A 20175-nucleotide genomic window follows, 5' to 3' on the forward strand; every position below is an offset into this window, starting at 1 on the left:
TGTGTATATATGCATATAGGTACTAAATGACTAAAATCAAAAAGGTAGGTCATGTAAAGGTCTGGATTTTGTTTCCTTTTTTTTATTTTTTTATTATTGATCGTCAAGAAATTTGGATTGAAAGCTACATTATTCTACTCTTTGGTTGTCCACACTAAATGACTGCAAGTCAACTTCTGCAGCACAATTCTGACCTCTAATGTCAAACATCCTGGATTAAATTCTTCTCTGCATTGTTACGGGTGGTTTATCGTCGTCAACATCAAAATGCTGATCGATTAAGAAGCATTAAATATTCATATAGGGAAGAATATACGTTTCCACCTGCAGTATACGTGGCTTCGTCTACCGGTTTCTAGGGAGGAAAAAGGAGCAAAGTGAGAGCAGGATGTTACTGTAATTAGACTCTGATTGAAATGATGCTATCAGTCAAAGAGGGATTTACGTGTGTGTGTGTGTGTGTGTGTGTGTATGCATATGTGCATGTGAAATTTAATTATTTCCTTCACAGGAAGCAGTCTTCCCAATTCTGGTGATTATTTTTTATTATTACTACTGTTATATAAAACCTGTTTAATATTTATCAAAGTAAATCCGCTGGTCAGAAATGAAAACAAGGTTCAATCCCACACCATGTAACATGCTCCCTCATCTTCTGCATTTCTATCACTCCATCTTTCATCATCCCACTACTTATTCACCTCACCATTCCTCTTTATTTTATCAGATTAAGTCTTATATGAGAACAGAGCAGGTTTTCTATGAAGAATAACAGATTTTAATGCACCTTAAAATTAATACGTATCCAGAAAATGGTCCTGTTCGGCATCTTGACCTTTCATTACCTTTATGTCCTTGTTTTGCTTTCGTTCTTTTCTCCTCTTTTTATACAAAGGAAATGAAAAAAATAAGAGGAAAGAGGCCACCAGGAAAGAGAGGGAAGATGAGAAAAAAGCCCTCGAGAGACATGATTGGAAAATGGAAGCACTTAGAGAGAGAGAGAGAGACAGAGAGAGAGAGCACAAGCCAGGCAAATAGACAGAAACAGAAATACAGTGCGCAAGTAGGAAGTAAGAGAGACAGAGAGAATAAATAAACTGATGGAAAACGGAAAAAGCAACAGAGAAGGAGTAATAGAAAACGAAAGCAGAATGTACTGTAGGAGGCGTTGCATAAAAGAAAGTGGAACAAGAGAAAGAGAAAGTGAGTGAAAAGAAGTAAAAAAATATAGCTGCAAGCAGCAATGATGGGCCCTTGCACTATGAGCCATCACTACACGGTGCCATCGCCACCCAGGCGCACCAGGTACAGTGAGCACAGTGGGTACATGCATTAAAAGGGGAAATACCAAAAGGACAAGAGTGACAATTTACTGAAAGTGATCACAGCAAAGTCCACTGATGGCAAATCGAAAACTGACTTTCCTTCTAAACTATATAAGGACAAAAGGGACAGTTTGGGTGTAATGAAATAGATCATAGCAATGTCCAGTGATGTCCAAAGGGACAATGACTCTCCCTCTAAACTATATTACTATATCAGTTTATATATATATATATGTATGTATAGGGAGAGAGAGAGAGAGAGAGAGAGAGAGAGTCACCCAGAAAAATGTATACACATGTATACATTTGTATGCAATGTATAGACATTTATACAATGTATACACATTTCAGGATTTAAGAAATTTTCTTATACAAAAATTTGTATAAATATTGTATTACTAAATTTATTGCTATACATTATAGATTGATTTATATGATAATATTATGATAATATTATTAATATTATACTAATATTATTTACATCATACTATTTTTCTTTTCCTGAAGTGTATATACATTTTTAGATTGACTCTGTATATATGAATTGTGAAAATGAAGCAATATTGTAAAAAAAAATTAAAATAACGGGATAAGAGTCTCTAGTGGACATAGTCTAGTACTGCAGGAGTCAGGTGAAAATGGACTAGTCAATGGACTGATAAATGTAAAAATTTGTTGTGAGCCATTAGAGCATCACAAGATCATGAAACTAAGCAGAATCACTCACAACCAGTTTTAAAAAAAATTTCAAATTTCCACTGTTAAGATATAAGAACATTAACATTTTTCTATTATGTCCTCACAATAGCAACATCATTCAAAATATCACAAATTCCTTCACAGTTTCACATCAGCCATGTCCTGACATTATTCTGACTGATTTTCAACCAAATCAGATGAAAGTAAGGGACAAAACAGAGATTTCTAAAAGTGACACACTTCCTGCTGCCAGTTGGTGGCGCTATGAGTGACACTCACAATAGTCATGTCCGTGTGATCAGCTTTCTTCTTTTAACATAAAGTTGAGGTTTGATGTACATCACACAATATACACCGAAGTTATTATCCACTTCCTGTTTCCTTTTATTCGCCATAAGTTTAAGGGCTCCTCACGGCTGAACCATATGAGATATCAAAAATCCCTTAACAACTTTAGATCCTCAACGTCTTCAGATCATATTGGACCCTGTTTGGTCAAAATCATACAAATCCCCTAGGAGGAGTATATCAAATTCCATTGGCGTTTTTCACTCATCCCAAAATAACTGACTTCCTGTTAAGCAGATCCCATGACAGGTGGATGAACGTCATTTAGCTCAATGAGAACTAAATGTATACCGGCTCTCATGCATATACGTCCAAGTGAATATGAGCTGTGCAGCTATATTTCTGACAAAGTTCCAGGGGGCACTGTGACAGCCCTGTGCCACGCCCGGGGACCAGCCACACTGGCCTTTCTCATAAACGTACACTCTCTATGGGAAATATTTTGGAACATTAGGCCTTTCCACTCGTAAGATATGAAAAAATTCATTTTCTTCTATTATGTTCTCATGTAAATCGTCGCCATTGTAACACGATTCAAGGTATCAAAAATTCCTTCACAGTTTCACATCAGCCATGTCTTGTCATTATTCTGACTGATTTTGAACCAAATCAGGTGAAAGTAAGGGAGAAAATATTAGAAATTTCAAAAAGTGACACACTTCCTGCTGCCAGTTGGTGGCGCTATGACCGAGACTCACAGTTGTCATATCAGTGTGATCAGCTTTCAATGCTTAACATAATCCTAAGGTTTCATGTAGAACACTTAATGTACACAGAAGTTATTAGCCACTTCCTGTTTCATTTTATTCGCCATAAGTTTAAGGGCTCCTCACGGCTGAACCGTTTGAGATATCAAAAATCCCTCATCAATTTTGCATGATCAATGTCTTGAGATCATTTTAGCCTGGGTTTGGTGGCGGTTGTATTAATTCTCTAGGAGGAGTATTTCAAATTCCATTGGGTGAGTTTTGCAAAAACTCAAAATAACTCACTTCCTGTGGATTAGACTTAATAACATGCAGTGTGAAAGTTGTTCAGTGCAATGAGTGTGTACCAACTTGTACATGGATACGTGCAAGTGTGTATCAGCTATGCAGCAAGATGTTCCAGGGGGCGCTGTAAAGGGTGTGTGCCACATCCAGGGTCGAGCCACGGTGACGTCCTAATGGCCAACCTGTCTGCTGATTTTCAAGAGTTTTTGAGCATGCTAAGGGGTCCAAAATGCCCGGAAAGGTTGGGAAAAAAAATAAAATAAATGAAACATAAATTCTAACGAAAACAATAGGGCTTCTGTACCTACGGTGCTCGGGCCCTAATAAATGAGCGAAAATAAGTAAAGGGGAGGGAAGGAGAGAGTGAGAGAGAAGGAAAGAAAGGGGAAGAGAGAGGAGGAGGAGTAAGGGAGAGAAGGAAAAAGAGCTGAAAAAGAGAGGTGGGAGTGAGGTAGAGAGGGAAAGAGGCAGAGAGAGAAGGAGAGAAATGAAGAAAGAGGGAAAAGAGAGAAAGAGCGAGGGGGAGTGCTGGAGATAAGGGAAAAGAGAGAGAGAGAGAGAGAGAGAGAGAGAGAGAGAAAGAGGGGGTGAGGGAGAGAGAAAGAGAGAGGACACTAAAAAGAGAGTGAGAGAGAACAGAAGAGAGAAAGAGATAGGAAAAGAGAGAAAGTAAAAAAGAGGTAGAGAGAGAGAGAGGAAAAGGGAGGGTGAGAGAGAGGAAAAGGGAAAGTGAGAGAGAGAGAGATAGAGAGAGGTGATCAAGGGAGAGAGGGAAAGGGAACCACATGATGTCCTTGCTGCTACTTAACGAGCTGAAAGAGTGTTTTGTTGGCGCTCAGGGTTACTCGTCTTCAAGGCTCTTCACCGAGTGTGCACAAAAAAAAAAACTAATGAAGATGGAGTTGAGAAATGGAACAAAAATGTTTTAGAGTTAGGAAACCAAAAAAAGAAAAAAGTGGAAACACAGAACCAGGCCACTCAACAACACTGGAACTCAACAACATTCTGTATAAAGTAAAAGATCCTAACCAACACCCAGGAACAGAACAGGACTGATACGTGACTCTGGAACAAATGGACAAGAAGATTGGAAATGGGTCAGGATCAGATCTATCTATCTATCTATCTATCTATCTATCTATCTATCTATCTATCTATCTATCTATCTATCTATCTATCTATTTGTGGCTCAACAGTTAAGGCTCTGGGTTACGCTTCAGAAGGTTGCAGGTTTAAGCACCACCAGTCTGGCACTTTTGGGCCCTTTAACCTTCTCTGCTTGACTGGTACTTATGTTTAGTTTATATTTTGGCAGACTGTTACAAAAGGCAAATCTTGCACTCTAAGAGATTATTTTGTTCATTTGTTTTGCCTTTAACTAACAGTATTGTGCCTTGTTTGTCTAGATACAAATGAATTTTATTCATTAATCCCACACACAGGAATATTTACCCACTACAAGAAAAGTGAAATTCATGAAAATCCATTTTACTTCAGAAAACTGACTGTATCCTGTGAGCAAATTTACTTATAAGGAGACTTGCTAATATGAAGCACGATTGGTTGGCTCCAGATAGTGCTGAGTTAGTGCAGCTTTATGTATATAGGAGGTTTTATAGTTTTATTTCATGCCCAATATTGATGAAAGTGAGGAAGATTCAATTAGGGGAAAAAATGGCAACCTTTACAGTGAGGAAGAGTGAGTCTGCTTCTATCGCAGTGGCTCAGCTGGCATTACTTGAAGATTTAGCGCTGTGTTTAGATCATGTCATGCTTCGGACATTCTCAGTAGTTGTGCCATTAACACACTTCCTAATTTATTAATTTGGTTCGGTTTGCAGGATTTAAACGTACTTCAATATGACTTTATGAAATGACCGGAAATGCTTTTTTTATATAGTGGTGCTTAAAAAGTGCTTGAATGATAAAAAATCAATAAATCCAAACTGGCTTGATCATTGACAGTAAACAAACACTGTCCTTTCACTCAAAAGATGCCTCACTGCTGTAGCCCCGCCCCTTTCTCCTTCTGCTATTTGCTCAGTTATGAGCATATAGTGGAATGAGCTCCTGTAACTCAACACAAATGTAAAGACATTACAGAAAATACAAGAAATGCTAATTTAATCCAGCATGGCTGCAAAAGGCGGTATGTAAAACAGATGTCAATGACAGTTTGTACAATGTTTAGGTGAGGCTCAGGCAAACTACAGCAATAATAAAGCTGTAGAGTTTGTTTGGAGCTCTCACCAGCACAGGCATCCTTTGCGGAATTTGGGCAGAATTTCAAAATGAAATAAAGAATGTGTTTAAATCTCTTATTCAGTTCTTGAAAACTAAAAAATTGTCCTTGAAAGTCTTGGAATTGTATTATGGAGTATCTGTGGGAATGCTGAGTGGCCTATGAAATTTGCACTATGCAGAAGTCTAGCTCTCGCTAATAAGCAAACCGGAGAAGATAGAAGCAAAGAAACACTTCAAGTTTCAATATGGCATGAAAGAAATCAGAAATTCCTTAATGGAAACATTTTCTACTGGGATATATGTGTTTCGGTTCCGGGTGGTCTAACAGCAGGATCCTGTACTCCAAGCAGGGAACCAACCCAGCTACTGAAGGGTTAACTCCCAGTGTTAGTCCCAGGCCTGGATAAAATGGGAGGGTTGCATCAGGAAAGGCATCCGGTGCCAAAACCTGTGCCAAAATCAAATATGCGGATCGGATGTTCCCGCTGTGGCGACCCCGAACGGGGAGCAGCCGAAGGACAACAACAACAGAAGATGAGTAAACACACAGCACTGAGTGTGTCAAAAGGATGTTCAGTACAAGCATCAACATGAACACTGAACTGTCTTTATGATAACAGCAACAGCTCTTAAGTCTTCAGTATTCAGGTGGAATTATTCACTAAAAAATAGGATCAAATTTGAGCATGAATAAATTAGATTTTTTTTTTTTTTTAAAGCAGAAGTCAGAAGTGCAAATGTTGCAGAATTAAAGCATGTGAATGAATCGGGCAGATCCAATTATCTGAGATCCAGCAATAGAAGCCACAACAGTTGGCCTTCATGATTAATCATAGCTTTATCATTATTTTGATGTGAGTTTGTGCACTAAACTCACTGTGAAAGGTTACAATAAGAGGACGGATCTTGTTACCCAGGGCACAGCACCACAATAACACTCTTGTGTGAGCATGAGCATAAATGACATCATTTCCTTAGGACATGTGAACAGCTAAAAACCTGGTCCTTGACATCCCTGCATTATCATCCCTGCTGTGTTTAGACCGTAAGTGCAGAGTGTTTTTACTTATAAAAGTGGAAAATGGAGTTGTCTTTGAAAAAAATATATCGACCAGGTGCATTTTGAGAAATGTGATCTTTTATGAAAGGCATTACATGTTCCATATGAAGTGTGTTACTAGAGGCATTCATTTCCCCATAAATAAGTGTACTCACTCAACACACACACACACACACTCTATTTTTTTCTTTTCTGCAATGCAAATAGCCATCTGATTCATGCACAGACATGCTCACTATAATAGCTGATAAATAAAACATTACTCGTGCTGAAACGATAACTCTAAAACTCATTTTTACGCACTACAGTCAAATATCATGCAGCAGAATGAAGCACAGAAATTTGGCTAGCTTTACGGTTTCCTTTCATTCACCTGAGTCCTGGCTTAGGAAAACTTTCTCCTGACTCGTATACAGTATGCCCTATCCCGTAGTGGTCCTCTGAATGTTGTAAATGAATATTACTCATTAATTATAAACGTTAGACCAGCTCCATCTGATTTCCATAGACTAAAGACCGTAGAAAGGGTCACGTCCTTAGGGCTAATTTGCTAATTGACTTGCAAATGGCTCATAAGGGATCAGTTAAAGTTAAAGTGGATGTCAAAAGGTCAGAGTTTCTGTTTAGTTCGGGAAATCAAAGCTCTTTTCTGTCGAGATTAATATTTTGAAGAAGACCACCCAGTACAGGGAATTTAATAGTTCCTGAATGTATGTGTGTGTGTGACTTTTCTTCTCAAATTCAATAAAATGCAAAGATTGTACGTCTGCCATGTCAGTTCCACATCCAACCAAACTTTAATAACTGAAGGAAGTGAATGTTGTTGTTATTCTTCTAAATGCTGCACTGAATATTCACAAGGATGAGAAGAGTTTTAGAGAGAAATGTACTGACAGAACACCAGCTAGAGAATACAAATCATATGGATGCTTAAATGAATAAATAATAATCAGCTAACTAAATCAAGTACTTTACATCAAAATACTAGTTTATGTGTCCTGTCTCGGTCCTCGTCTTTCTGTGAAGAGAAAGAAAGGATTATCAAATTCCACATGTTGTTAACTCATACATTTCCTTTCCTTTCAATTCAATTCGATTTTATTTATTTGTATAGCGCTTTTTACGATGGACGTTGTCTCAAAGCAGCTTTACAAAAGCAGAGAAACAGAGAAATGAGGAACAAATTAATAAATTAAATGAATACATTATTTTATCCCTAATGAGCAAGCCTGCGGCAACAGTGGCAAGGAAATACTCCCTGTGATGATATGAGGGAGAAACCTTAAGAGGAACCAGGCTCAGAAGGAAAACTCATCCTCCATTTGGGACAGTAAATAATGTAAATGTAACTAAATAATGTTTCACTGTAATATCAGTTAGCATAGTGATAGCAGTTTGGTAAAAGAAATAATATATGATAACTGGGATGCTGGGATGACCTTCATTCAGCTCCACTGCAGTGCTAGTGCAGTACTGTACTATTTAGGTTGAAGCTGGTGATAAGATTAGGCTTTTATCAGTGTCTAACTCTATGCTTTAGTAATCATGGACAGATGACAGGATCATCAGGGAAGAGGAGGTAAGGTTTACTCAGTGGGGTTAGAACTATTACTACTACTACTACTACTAAGAAGAAGAAGAAAAATATTCAGGAGTATCTAGTGTGGTTGGCAAATCTAGTCTCTGCCATCGTCCAAGCCAAGTACCATGATCGAAAGGTGTTAATCCAGACTGGGAGGAAGACATCAACATTCAGCCAGTACACGCAGAGTGCTCCATAAACCATGCTGTGTGTTCCTCAAGACAACCACATGACCACCATCACACTGTTTCAGTTTTATTTCTGGTCGAATCATTTCTTCAGGGCTTTTCTTACACCTTTCATCTACAGTGTCTTTCTCACACCTTTCGCACCTCATCTAATCATTTCTACAGTGTCTTTCCCACATTTTTCAGACCTGTTCGAATCATTTCTGCAGTGCCTTTCTCACATCTTTACAGACTTGATCGAATCATTTCTACAATGCCTTTCTCACACCTTTCACACCTGATCGAATCATTTCTACAATGCCTTTCTCACACCTTTCACACCTGATTGAATCATTTCTGCAGTGTCTTTCTCACACCTTTCACACCTGATCGAATCATTTCTACAATGCCTTTCTCACACCTTTCACACCTGTTCGAATCATTTCTACAATGCCTTTCTCACACCTTTCACACCTGATCGAATCATTTCTACAATGCCTTTCTCACACCTTTCACACCTGATCGAATCATTTCTACAATGCCTTTCTCACACCTTTCACACCTGATCGAATCATTTCTACAATGCCTTTCTCACACCTTTCACACCTGATCGAATCATTTCTACAATGCCTTTCTCACACCTTTCACACCTGATCGAATCATTTCTACAATGCCTTTCTCACACCTTTCACACCTGTTCGAATCATTTCTGCAGTGCCTTTCTCACATCTTTACAGACTTGATCGAATCATTTCTGCAGTGCCTTTCTCACATCTTTACGGACTTGATCGAATCATTTCTGCAGTGCCTTTCTCACATCTTTACGGACTTGATCGAATCATTTCTGCAGTGCCTTTCTCACACCTTTCACACCTGATCGAATCATTTCTGCAGTGCCTTTCTCACACCTTTCACACCTGATCGAATCATTTCTGCAGTGCCTTTCTCACACCTTTCACACCTGATCGAATCATTTCTGCAGTGTCTTTCTCACACCTTTCACACCTGATCGAATCATTTCTACAATGCCTTTCTCACACCTTTCACACCTGATAGAATCATTTCTACAGTGCCTTTCTCACACCTTTCACACCTGATCGAATCATTTCTGCAGTGTCTTTCTCACACCTTTCACACCTGATCGAATCATTTCTACAATGCCTTTCTCACACCTTTCACACCTGATTGAATCATTTCTGCAGTGTCTTTCTCACACCTTTCACACCTGATCGAATCATTTCTGCAGTGCCTTTCTCACACCTTTCACACCTGATCGAATCATTTCTGCAGTGCCTTTCTCACACCTTTCACACCTGATCGAATCATTTCTGCAGTGTCTTTCTCACACCTTTCACACCTGATCGAATCATTTCTACAATGCCTTTCTCACACCTTTCACACCTGATAGAATCATTTCTACAGTGCCTTTCTCACACCTTTCACACCTGATCGAATCATTTCTGCAGTGTCTTTCTCACACCTTTCACACCTGATCGAATCATTTCTACAATGCCTTTCTCACACCTTTCACACCTGATCGAATCATTTCTACAGTGCCTTTCTCACAACTTTCACACCTGATCGAATCATTTCTACAGTGCCTTTCTCACACCTTTCACACCTGATCGAATCATTTCTACAATGCCTTTCTCACACCTTTCACACCTGATTGAATCATTTCTGCAGTGTCTTTCTCACACCTTTCACACCTGATCGAATCATTTCTACAGTGCCTTTCTCACATCTTTACGGACTTGATCGAATCATTTCTGCAGTGCCTTTCTCACACCTTTCACACCTGATCGAATCATTTCTACAGTGCCTTTCTCACATCTTTACGGACTTGATCGAATCATTTCTGCAGTGCCTTTCTCACACCTTTCACACCTGATCGAATCATTTCTACAGTGCCTTTCTCACATCTTTACGGACTTGATCGAATCATTTCTACAGTGCCTTTCTCACATCTTTACGGACTTGATCGAATCATTTCTACAGTGCCTTTCTCACATCTTTACGGACTTGATCGAATCATTTCTACAGTGCCTTTCTCACATCTTTACGGACTTGATCGAATCATTTCTACAGTGCCTTTCTCACATCTTTACGGACTTGATTGAATCATTTCTACAGTGCCTTTCTCACATCTTTACGGACTTGATCGAATCATTTCTGCAGTGCCTTTCTCACATCTTTTCGGACTTAATCGAATCATTTCTGCAGTGTCTTTCTCACACCTTTCACACCTGATCGAATCATTTCTACAGTGCCTTTCTCACACCTTTCACACCTGATCGAATCATTTCTACAGTGCCTTTCTCACACCTTTCACACCTGATTGAATCATTTCTGCAGTGTCTTTCTCACACCTTTCACACCTGATCGAATCATTTCTACAATGCCTTTCTCACACCTTTCACACCTGATCGAATCATTTCTGCAGTGCCTTTCTCACACCTTTCACACCTGATCGAATCATTTCTACAGTGCCTTTCTCACATCTTTACGGACTTGATCGAATCATTTCTACAGTGTCTTTCCCACATTTTTCAGACCTGTTCGAATCATTTCTACAGTGCCTTTCTCACATCTTTACGGACTTGATCGAATCATTTCTGCAGTGCCTTTCTCACACCTTTCACACCTGATCGAATCATTTCTACAGTGCCTTTCTCACATCTTTACGGACTTGATCGAATCATTTCTACAGTGTCTTTCCCACATTTTTCAGACCTGTTCGAATCATTTCTACAGTGCCTTTCTCACATCTTTACGGACTTGATCGAATCATTTCTGCAGTGCCTTTCTCACACCTTTCACACCTGATCGAATCATTTCTGCAGTGCCTTTCTCACACCTTTCACACCTGATCGAATCATTTCTGCAGTGCCTTTCTCACATCTTTACGGACTTGATCGAATCATTTCTGCAGTGCCTTTCTCACATCTTTACGGACTTGATCGAATCATTTCTACAGTGCCTTTCTCACATCTTTACGGACTTGATTGAATCATTTCTACAGTGCCTTTCTCACATCTTTACGGACTTGATAGAATCATTTCTACAGTGCCTTTCTCACATCTTTACGGACTTGATCGAATCATTTCTGCAGTGTCTTTCTCACACCTTTCACACCTGATCGAATCATTTCTACAGTGCCTTTCTCACACCTTTCACACCTGATCGAATCATTTCTACAGTGCCTTTCTCACACCTTTCACACCTGATCAAATCATTTCTACAGTGCCTTTCTCACACCTTTCACACCTGATCAAATCATTTCTACAGTGCCTTTCTCACATCTTTACGGACTTGATCGAATCATTTCTGCAGTGCCTTTCTCACATCTTTACGGACATGATCGAAGCATTTCTACAGTGCCTTTCTCACACCTTTCGCACCTGATCGAATCATTTCTACAGTGTCTTTCTCACACCTTTTGCACCTGATCGAATCATTTCTACAGTGTCTTTCTCACACCTTTCGCACCTCATCAAATCATTTCTACAGTGTCTTTCTCACACCTTTCGCACCTGATCGAATCATTTCTGCAGTGTCTTTCTCACACCTTTCGCACCTGATTGAATCATTTCTGCAGTGTCTTTCTCACACCTTTCGCACCTGATCGAATCATTTCTACACTGCCTTTCTTACACCTTTTGCACCTGCCGGTTTCTAATTTCAGCAGCTCATAGTGCAAATGCTGTCTATCTTTGTAAGCTCAAAAGTAACAGGTGCTATCTGTAGCATGGCTGTTACCATGGTAACCACACAAGAGACACAAGTGATTTTCATCTGCCATATCAATGTCTGCGCTAAGCAGGTGGCTAAAAAGCCTTAAACCCTCTGAAACATTTAAAATCATTCAACTTGATAGCTATCAATACAGATGGATGACTCCTGTTTTTATTGTCAGTCATCTCAAGCCTAGAGAACACTCTAAACCTTAGCTGGGCCATTTGTGAGAATTTTAAGTAATTTATTTCAAATTGAACTATTAAATACGATAATTTCTAAAGATTATTATATTTCACATGACCTAATAAATTCAGTTCCATTCAATTTTATTTGTATATCGCTGTAATTGATGGAAATGTGTCTCCAAGCAGCATTACAGGAATATGAGAAGAATTCTGAACAAAAATAATAAAGTCTTTTAAAGTTTATTAAATTTATATTTACTCCTAATAAGCAAGCCAAGAGGCAATGGTGGTGAGGAAAAACTCCCTGAGACGATATGAGGAAGAAACCTTGAGAGGAATCAGACTCAAAACGGAGCCTCATCCTCACCTAGGTGACACCAGAGAGTGCGATTAAAAATAATAATGTCCTTTCTACAGCTGTATATAGTCAAGTGGAGTTGTGTAACCAGGATATTTTGAGCAATATACAAGTATGAGCATTAGGAATGTAAAAGCTACTTAGAAGAAATGAAGTTGGGTTAAGGGACCAAAAGTAGGGTCAAGGGGGGGATGTGCTAGCTTCGCGGTTTAGCTGTTCAACTACTGATCAGAAGGTTGTGTGTTCAAATCCTTGGTTGACCAAGCTGCAACTGCAGGATCCCTGAGCAATGCCCTTAACTCTCAACTGCTCAGTTCTGTAACATAAAAAATTATTTTTACACACTAAAAGATTAAAAGATTTTTATGAGCTAAAAAATTGTAAGTTTAAGAGTGTCTGCCAAATGCTGTAAATGTAATGTAAAATGGTACTACAGCCATTTTAGAGATGGCAATCAGACTACAATGTGTGTCCTTGGACTCAGGGGGGAAACCCCAGAGATATAAGAACATACAAACCCACACATAGGGAGAAGGCAGGAATCAAACCTATCAACCTCTGAGGTTTGAGGCAAAAATGCTAGCCACCCTGTTCCCCAACCTCATTGGATCTCTTTAAATATATTTCAACTTTTTTTTTTTTTTTCATGATGCATGAAACCATTTTCCATAACTCTCATATGAAACTTCAAAATTCTCATAGTATATCAAAACATACTCATTTCTTAGGTGTAATATTTACTGACCGAGGGAATCTATTTTTATTGAACCAAACTATAAATAAATAAACTAGATACATTTGATCATCGTAGACAATAAAGGTTAAGCTGAATATAAAATCGAATCATCACTAGAGACTAGTAACTGAAATACACCCCTGCTCCACACATGCTGCGGGTAAGTTCTAACATCACAGCAAACATGCTACTGTTCCAATTTAATAGCACCAAAGAAAAGGAAAAAAAATGTGTGAGCCAATTAGTACACAGCAGGATGCTCAGATCCAGCTCGTTTTCCAATTCATAAATGGAAAGGAACATTTTTTGTTAAACACTGCAGTGCTTTTTTATTCAGTGTAGTCATGGCTACACAATCAATAATACTACTTTTTGGTCTACTTTTTATTTTACTCTTTGGTATCTGCCTTATCCATCCATGAACCTGAACCACTTTACTTTTGAATGTAGATCTCATCACTTGGAGGTCGTTCGCTGCTGTTGACAATGCGACACGAGATTGCTGTGGACGAAACCACTTAGAAACCGTGAAGATGGCTTTAGACTGAAGTTTTGCTCTCAAGTCTCCTTCAGTGAACGGTTGATAACTTCAACTACAAGACTTCATGTTAAAACTGGAGTAAAATTCCTGGTTACCGAATCAACCAGAAAGGTAACGATTTATAATCACACTCTCTTGGTGTCACCCAGATAAGGATGAGTTCCCTCCAGGTTCCTTATCACATCAACTTTATCTTTGCCATCATCACCTCTGGTTTGCTCATTAGAAATACATTTAAATGTATAATTTACATCCTGAATTGATATCTTTCTCCTGTTAAAAGTGCGATTCAAATAAAATTGAAATAGAGTTGCTGAGCATTAGCTGTCACACACATTCATCGCAGAAACCTGGATCTATATTTTCCTCGTGTGGTTTCATCTTTCACTCTGTCACATCACACCGTATGTAGGTTATGTGTAAGCCTCCTTTTTAATACCGTAACACTGATGGGTGTTGATTCATTTTCTAGAGCAACAGCCCTGATCGCAGTTCCGGCTGCGGCATTTATATTCAACCCACAGTCTCAGAGAAGAAGAAGAAAAAAATCAATGCAATTCATTTGCAGCACCTTATATACAGTATGGATATGATGAATATCACCAGAAATATCAGCATGTATTCAAACTTTTATTCATATGACCATATTTGTAACCAAAATGCACATCTACCACTACACTATTTGATTATGTAATAAATCAAATACATTACATTTGCTTGTGCCAGAATGCTGGAATTCAACATATAAGGTGCTGCAAATAAAATTCATTTATTTTTCTCTTTTTGGTTGTGAGACCAGGCTTTTATATTAACATTAAACTTTCTATACAACTCATTCACAGGGAGGTGCAAGGAGGACAGTTCACATACACAGATTTACAGATGATATGATAAAGCTTTCGGGGATGAGTTGTTTTCTTTTCTTTCTTTTTTTTTTTTAAGGGGTTTCTGGTCTCAGTGCTCCTTCAGCTGTCTTTTGCTTTCACAGAAATAAGACAAGCTTCAAGCTTTTGTTATCTTATTAATTTTAGGATAGATAGATAGATAGATAGATAGATAGATAGATAGATAGATAGATAGATAGATAGATAGATAGATAGATAGATAGATAGATAGATAGATAGATAGATAGATAGATAGATAGATAGAGGCTTCCTTCCCGTGAAGGCTAGTATTATTAACAATTTGGTTTCATGAACCTTCTGCAGGTGTGGGTGTACATGATGGTGCGTTCAAGCCATGTCAAAAAGATCGTATTTATGAGTTACACATGAACGGCACCACAAAGCCGTAATTACAAGTGGGATTTTCTTTGCGCTCTAACTTTCGAGTTTTAGGGCATGTCAGTAAAAAAAAAAAAAAAAACATGAAGGAATCAATGGATGCCTGCACAAAATAATAAAGCATTATACAATTGTGATATAATATTTAACTATAAACTTTGCTTCATAAATTGATTAAAAATGTCATTAAAAAAAAAGTTAAACACATCTGTGCATTCTTTGTTTCTCTTTATCTAGAAGTACAGTTAAAAAAATCCTGCAGTATTTTTTTTCGGAGTTAATAAAGAGAAATATTTTGCTCCAAACAAAAGTGACTTGATGTCGTAAGTACGACTTCCCAAATAAACTAAATACCAACTTCCCAGTAAGACTTGAACTCAAAGTGAATATGAAGGCAAGATCAGCTGATTAAATAAATTCTTTAATAAATAGAACATTACTAGAGTTGGTAAAGTGCTTTGGTGTAAGAGGATTTAAACACTTTGGGACATCCATTCATCCACTGTCTGTACCTGCTTTATTCCTAATTAGGGTCACGGGGTTCTGCTGGAGCCTATCCCAGCACACATTGGGCGAAAGGCAGGGGTACACCCTGGACAGGTACTTTGGGACATCTTATTGGAAAATAATCAACCTCGTTTCTCTGCAACACACCAACCTGTCACTGATTTTTTTAAAGCTAAAGTTTAAATCAATTTACTGCTGCATACAAAACACTGCAGATCTGACGTGCTATGTGTGATCCTGCTTCTGCAGGCAAGTGTATTTTAGCATTGGGAATGTCTCAGGACTCATATAATACTCAGAACACATCTAGCAAAAGAGGCTAAATGGATTGTTTGGTTGAAGATGTGCAATTTTGTGAGCACTTGTGTGACTCATCTTCAAGACGTTAGAAAAACTGTGAAGTTTTTGGAAGAAGGGAGTAAAACTGTGCCTAAGGTAAACAACCCTATTCATGAAATGATTATTGTATTGTATTGTATTGCATTTATTCATTTATTTAGTTAGGTGTTTATTTATTTGGTTACTTAGTTAGTTTGCTTCCTTTGTCTATTCTGCATCGCTGTGAAACCATATATGGTCTGCTGAGAAATTCAATACTTTCAACTTTTGTTAACATTTTATTTTCTGTATGTTTTCTTCTGCTTTGGTTCTTGTTGTGTTCACGTATCTATGTGCAAAAGAGTTGTTGTTTTTTTTTTGTTTTTTTACAGAATTCTAAAGTGATTTCCAGAGTCCAATAGTTTAAGTGTGTAGTTTGCTAACATGTTTATGTAACAAGCCTACTTCTGCCTTATTTGTAATCTTGCAAATGTAATGGAGACACTGCCAACTTGCCAACTGACTGAAGGGCAATTTATTTTCTGCACCGAGGGCACATACTCACAGCTTTCTGTGTAAGGATCCTTCACTTTTTGCTGCACTTCTCCAAGTTGGCTGTGATTGAAAGTATAACTCAGGAGCACAATGTTAGAGCATACACACACACACACACAGAGCTAGCAACTTTTGGCTTGGCAAGAGCCAAAGCGGTCTGAAGCGAGGTTACACACCATTTGCGATTCTAGGCGTGACCCATTGTAATTATATGCTGTACTGAACTCTAACAAAGTTCAAAAACTAAACTTATGGTTACAAATGTCCATCTGTCTATCGATCCATCCATTCATCCATCATTCCATCCATCCATCTTCTGTTCCTCTTGTCTTAGCCAGGGTCACAGGACACCTGGAGTCTATCCACACACACACACACACAGACACACAGACACACACACACCACAGAAACACTTCACAAACACACAGGGTGGAGACAGAAATCAAACTCACAAACTCGAAGGTGTGAGGCAAATATAATAACCACCTCACAGGTCTACAGTCCCTGGTTTGATCATGATTAAGGTCAGGTTACAGTCTGTCTCTTTCTCTGCATGTACTTGATGTGCTGTCATAGGTTTTCTCCAATCTTCTACTCTAAATTAAGTGTGTTTAGACTGCACTATGATGGAACTGTTGTCTCATTCAGGGTATATTCCAGACTAATGCCTAGTGTCTCTATTTCAGGCTCTGGTTCCTGCGATCTTGACCAGGATGAAGCAGTTACTGAAGATGAATGAATAAATGATGAATTACACTACTCTTTTCTAGCCTCAGTTTGTCATAATGTCAGCATTTGACTGCTTTCCAAATACAATGTTCCAAGATAAATAATCTTGTGTCAAACATTACTAGGCTGCTATATATAAAGACAGTAATATGCAAGATGTGCAAAAGAAACAGAGAGGTACGGTTAGTGTGAGTGAGAGCCGGAGAGGTAGCAGGAATGAACAGTATGAAGGAAGTGTAAAACCTGTTGCACAGTGTTCATCGCATGACACCCAGTGTGATTTTTTTTTTGCCTGAGGGAAGATGTAAAATACACTCACAGACACACGCGCGCGCGCGCCCGGAGCCTGAAAACACACCTTTACGCATTACCATTTCATTTAATAGAATTAATGCACAGCATTTGGCTGCACAGCATGACTTTGGCTTCCAAAGCACTCTAATGCAGCCAATAAATCTTAGAGTTGAATAAACACCAACATCACTGAATTAACTCCGAAGCCCTGGACGTGTTCATTTAACAGTGCAATTCTCAGCAACGCGACCACTTTCCAAGATCAGTGAAATGAAAACACTCAAGCAAAGAAAAAAAATGTAAACTGAGCTTCAGAAATGTCCGTTGCGCGTACATTGGCGTGTCAACCAAACACATACAACACTTAGATGCTCTAAGTCAAACACACACACACACACATACACACACACACACAACGTCTTAAACGATGCAGTAACTTTTTGTGCGCATCTTGCGCTAATAACCACGCGCGCTCATGGAGATCTTCAGGACCATGTGTGTGTGTGCGTGCTTGCGTGTTTGTGTGTGTGTGTCCCTCACCTCTGGCCTCCACGGGCGACAGAAACACGCTGAACGAGGCTGCCACGAGGCTCCAGCACAGACAGTGTGCGCTCCACGAGCGCGCCATCACTGCTCAGCTCGCGCCTCCGTTCTCCGCGCACGCATGCATTTGTGTGCGCGTGCCGCCGTGACGGGTCGCTCGCGCCGTCCCGATGTAGTGCCGAAGCTAAAAGCTCTGCCTTGTAATAGAAAAAAAAGTCCTCCACGGGAGTGCACCGGGACCAAAGTGAGTAGTGCAGGAGTGCGATGCTTCGCACGAGAGTATATATATTAAGACAAGGAGCCACACACATGCACACACACACACACTGCGTGCTCTCCTGCACCTACGAGCTTGCTTAGTCGCAGAAGGAGCCGCCCGCGCGTGTCAGAGCTCCCGGAAAGTCAGGATGAGACGCGAACAGCTGGGAGAGCTACGGAGGTTTCATTGCTGCGATTCGGGCTGCGCAGGGGCACTTCGCCAGAGAGAGAGAGAGAGAGAGAGAGAGAGAGCGCGCAACAGCTTTGTGCATTAGTGCAGAGCTCTACTGTCACGAGCCGCTTGAGTTTTATTAAACAACTGAATTCTTCAATCTAACACATACACATACAGTACAATGTGTGCGCGTGACAGGGGCGTGGTCACCTGGGTGAAACAAGCCCAGGGTTGTCAAGTCCTTTCAGGGGAAATTAGCTGATGAATGTTTAAAATGTCGCTTGAAGTCACTCTGTGACCTCATAAACTAATTTGCATCCTAATGGGTCGACGTGATTATTTGCATATCAAAACACGTTGTTTGAAGAAGGAAGTCAGAATAAAACAGAAGTGAGTTTGATCAGAATAGAATAGCATTGTCAGTTCACAGCTCCATGGTTTGGAATACTGCCTGCACAGCGTTCCACACATTGGGGCGGTGGTAGCTCAAGTAGTTAAGGCTCTGGAGAGATCAGGGGTCATGGCTAAGCTGCCACCGTTGGGCCCTTGAGCAAGGCCCCCAAACCCACACCTTCTCCAGGGGTGCTGCATCATGGCTGACCCTGCACTCTGACCCCAATCCTCCAAGGATTGTATATGCTAGGAATTTTACTGTGCAGTTATATATATATGTGAAAAATAAAGACTACTTAACGTTCTCCCTGTGGTTTCTTTCAGGTTCTCTGGCTTTCTACAGCCTCCTAAAATCATGCATGTACTGTAGGTGGACTGGCTATGATAAATTGCCTGTGGTTGTGAACAAGTGTGTGAATCTGGGTATGCATGGTGACCTGAGATGCACTAGTGTCTCATTCAGGGTGTGTGTGTCCACCTCACACCCTGTCTCCCAGAATAACCTTCAGATCCACAGAGACCCTGTCCAGGAGAAAGAGGAAAAGGCACTTGCTGAAGATGAACAAATAAACCTAATTCTCAGTGAAAGAAAGGTTTTAATCATGGGATCAAACTGAGAATTTCATAATTTACAGAGTCAAATGAACTATTTATATATTTATATTTATGTTTATTTATATTTATATTTATTTATTTATCATAATTAAATAGAAAAACAAGCAGTTAGACTAGGTAGTGTAGTTAAAATGGTTAATGGATTGTTTTATTTCTCTTGTATACATCGCCAAGAAGAGAGTTTAAAATGAAGGCTACATTTGGCAGATGTCCTCATCCAGTGCAAGTTATCTCATTTTATACAGCTGAACAATTGAGGGTTAAGGGCCTTGCTCAAGGGCCCAGCAGTGGCAGCTTGGTGGAGTTGGGATTGAAAGTCACAACCTTCCGATCAGGAGTCTAACACATTAACCACTAAGCTACTACATCCGAAGTTATTTAAGCGCATGGGTTATTAGCTTAACAGTGAAAACTTAGATTGCTGACACTGTAGAATTCAATTCTATTTTATTTATTTAACAATGGACATGGTCCCAAACCAGCTTTATGGAACTATACTGTATAAATTTGGGATATAAATTTTACAGTTT

At 39.3% G+C, this 20175-nt stretch overlaps 1 protein-coding gene across 1 annotated transcript in view; it reads right to left on the reverse strand.

The window, feature by feature from the left end:
* The window catches only part of unc5da (unc-5 netrin receptor Da), a 219375-nt gene extending 200695 nt beyond the window's left edge, over positions 1-18680 (reverse strand). The window contains exon 1 of the mRNA XM_058414709.1: positions 18202-18680. Within this exon, the coding sequence (XP_058270692.1) occupies positions 18202-18289 (88 nt within the window). The 5' untranslated portion in view covers positions 18290-18680. The remainder of the gene's footprint in view (positions 1-18201) is intronic.
* Positions 18681-20175: the final 1495 nt, after the last annotated feature.

This window comes from Hemibagrus wyckioides, linkage group LG18 (assembly GCF_019097595.1).
Source record: "Hemibagrus wyckioides isolate EC202008001 linkage group LG18, SWU_Hwy_1.0, whole genome shotgun sequence".
Classification (NCBI taxonomy): Eukaryota; Metazoa; Chordata; class Actinopteri; order Siluriformes; family Bagridae; genus Hemibagrus; species Hemibagrus wyckioides.